Source organism: Ananas comosus, unplaced genomic scaffold (assembly GCF_001540865.1).
Source record: "Ananas comosus cultivar F153 unplaced genomic scaffold, ASM154086v1, whole genome shotgun sequence".
In the NCBI taxonomy this organism is placed as follows: Eukaryota; Viridiplantae; Streptophyta; class Magnoliopsida; order Poales; family Bromeliaceae; genus Ananas; species Ananas comosus.
In genome coordinates, this window is record NW_017893399.1 from 13345 (window position 1) to 16740 (window position 3396).

Genomic DNA, 3396 nt, shown 5'->3' on the forward strand with positions numbered 1-3396 from the left:
TAACTGGCATCAGACCCAACGTGGAAATCCACGTATAGATAACGGTGAGAGCAGTCTTAAGCTCTATCATCTTTGATCGGGTTCATATATACCACTCGGTCTTGGATTAAACCAAGACAGTGGAGAATTTTAATGCTGGTACTTTTCATTTTCCAAAGCAGCTTAAGAGATATTATTTTTCAGACACCTGTTTATTAGGATGACAATACAGTGTTTTATCAAAACTTAAAGTCTTTTTATTGTCATTCTATAAGATACAAAATAAGTCCCTCTAATACTATATATATATATATATATATATATATATATATATATATCTCTCTCTCTCTCTCTCTCTCTCTCTCTCTCTCTCTCTCTCTCTCTCTCAAAACGTTCTTATGATAGCCATCATCCGAGCCAAATGATGGCTAAACAAAAACTACTATCTCGAAGGTTTAACTACTAGCCGTGGCAATTTGTACTAGATTTGATAAATTTGATAGACCTTTAGTTTAAAGTGTGTAAAAGCTATAATAAGAGAACAGGTAACAGTGCGGGGCCCCAGGGAAAAATAAACTTGTGTCGCCTTTTTCGCAGATTTTAAAAAAAAAAAAACTTTTGGACTGGGGTCTCATACGGTCTAGGCGGTGTTTATGTCCTTAAGGTGACAAGTGTGCCTGTCTCAGAGGGGACATAAACGTGCCGCAGCGTGTTCATGTTGCCATGTTTGTCCTATGTTGGTGTTGATTTACTTATATCTTTATTAATAAGTAAGTATGTAAGTATGTAAGTGGTAAGTGTAGTGTCTAAACGTAAATTATAAATTTGTATTTAGGTGTCTTTTAAAAAAACTTTTGACAAAGGATATGTCTTTGGAAATAAGAAATTTTTGTGATGGTGCTCCCTATCTTTTGGAAAGGTAAAGTGTTTTAAGTGTTTAGGTAAATAATGTAAGTACTTTTAGGTATAAAAGTTTACATTATTTTATATGACTTGGTATATTTGATAGATTCGATATAGTTGTATTATCATTCCCATCTTGATTTGGCTTATTGGACCCAGCCTTCGAGATAGCTGGCGATGCATAGAGTGCAGGTCAGAGTTGGGAGTGGCGGGCGCTATGGACTTTTTATCACCCCCTCCACTCTTGTACATTTATACAGAGGGGAGGGTCACCCATGGCGTTCGGCTTCTTCCGCTCCTCATGAGTGGCCTAGTGCTTCTCGATATGTTGTTGTGGCCAGCATCTTTATATCATCCTTGTTATTATTTGCTTTCTCTACATATTCCACTACTCGTTTATATGACTTATGTCAACATTCCTGACTCTAAAAACGTCACGTTGATTTGAGAGACAACTGCTACAAATACACACATTAAATTAATGTATTCGTGAGCAGTTCAAAGTCTTCTTTTACTCGATCTTACCTCTTCAATGCGCTAAAAATTTAAAGTGAATTCACTTATCATTGAGGCCAAAAAGCCTCTCCGGTTACGCACTTCATCCGAAGACCGCACATAGCCTGAGACAAGTATCGCTAGGTTATCGAGCAAAGCTAGCCAAGTCGATAAGACCTTGGTTACCGTGATTGCCTAAAGTCTAGACTACGTGCCAAAAGCTCTTTTTCTCTAAAATAGCTTTTCTCCCAAAAGCGAGAAACGACAAGAACGAATTACTCTGAGGAGCACGAGACACAAACACTGGATCTCATTCCACTCCCTACAATGTACATGGATGATCATCATCCTCTAAGTTTAAACTTAAACTTAATTTTCAAAATCCCAAATATGAAACCATATACACGCTATATGCCTAATTAATCTCTCGCCAACCCAAGGCAGCGCTTAGGCACTGGTTTAGACTGCTTTGTTCTACCATCAAAACTACGGGAGCAGCATGACTTGCGTTACCACGTTAGGCAAGCCTTTAGGCTACTTGCCTAACAGCCTATAACGAACTTCAAGCGATTCCCCAGCTCTCACCTTTTAGCCCTTTGAGCGTTTTAAGCATTATAAAATACATGGCTTAGTGCGCTCTAGTCTGAACCTCCACGCATTCACATTTTATGAGTGTGATACTTCCTGACTAAAAGATTATTAGTCAAATCTCCCTGAACACACGTTTCAACTGTTAGTACATACCAAAAAGATCCCAAACTAGTACCTATTGGGATTGAAACCAAGTGGAAGAGGGAGTCGGCTGGAGGGACGCTGTGGAGACGTGTAAACGGGATCGGCACGTGCGTGGTGCCGGCGGCCGTCCACGAGGCCGGCGGCTTTTTGGGGCGTCGTGGTGGTAGAGGGAAGGAGAGCCGGTAGGAGAGAAGGAAGAGCCGGTATTTAGAGCCCCCCTCGAAGTCTTGTGGAAACCTTCGGAAGGGTACCGGCTCTAGGTAGAGGACGTAGTAGCGGCGGCCGGCGGCGGCAGGGACGGCGGGGGCTCGCGGCGGTGGTGGCGGGACCGGTTAACGCCGGTCTAGACTTGTCTAGACCGGCCCCAACACCCTAGAGAAAGGGGAGTACGGCACCGGCGAGTTCTACCATTCGTGGTGGAAGGAACTTGGGGGGCCGCAGCAGTGGCGGCCGGGAGCGGCCAGGGCACCCGGCGGCTGCGGCAAAACGAGGGACGCCGGTGGGAGCCAGTCGGGTCTGGCTCGTGCCCATCCGAGCTCTGGTCGCGCGGCGGCGGTGAGGTCTAGCCGGCGCGGCAGTAGAGAGTCGGAGGCCGCTGGAGGCCGATGGAGGGCGCGCGGAGGGGCGGCAGGGGCACGCGGCGGCCGGCGGCGAGAAGATGAGACGTCGGCGGGTCTTGAACACGCCCGGCTCCGGCTCGGTGGAGCCGGTGGCGTGCTGCGGCGGCGGGTAATAGCGCTCAAGTTGGAGGAGGAGCTGGAGGCCGCTGCTTGGTAGCGGCGGGGCCCGAGGAGGCCGGCGGCGAAGTGGCGGCCGCGGGAACTTGGGCTCTCCTTGAACCGCCTGAACTAGAGGCGGCGGCACGTTGGCCGGTGGAAGGCGGCGGCCGGTCGCCCACGGGGTCTGGGGTGGTTGGCCGGCGTGGGAGGGGACCGGCCTGGCGGGCGGCAGGCCGGCGGCCGCTAGTTGGGATCGAGGTGATGGATCCATTCCGACATAACTACAATTGTCGTGATATAAAACCCTAAGGCCAGCGGAAAGGCCGCTAGGCTTCCGTGGGACTACTGTCATCTTCACTCGTGCTAGTAGCAATGAGGCACGACTCGTAGCACGAGTGGAGGCAGCCCCAGTAGCCAACGGGCCAAACGCACAATCTTCGCTTAATCCGCAACACGCGCGACAAAGTGGCTTAAAGCGTAGCGAGTATGCAAAGGGTGTCACCGGCTAAAACGAAGCTTTCCACTCGTGCCAGAGGCCGTGCGGCTCTGGATAGTCGCCCACGGA

At 48.6% G+C, this 3396-nt stretch overlaps 1 protein-coding gene across 1 annotated transcript; it reads right to left on the minus strand.

Moving 5' to 3' along the window:
- Window positions 1-2484: 2484 nt before the first annotated feature.
- LOC109705918 (proline-rich receptor-like protein kinase PERK9) lies at window positions 2485-3102 on the minus strand. The gene has a single exon (XM_020226704.1). The coding sequence runs from the start codon at window positions 3100-3102 to the stop codon at window positions 2485-2487; it is 618 nt and encodes a 205-aa protein (XP_020082293.1).
- Between the last annotated feature and the right edge of the window lie 294 nt (window positions 3103-3396).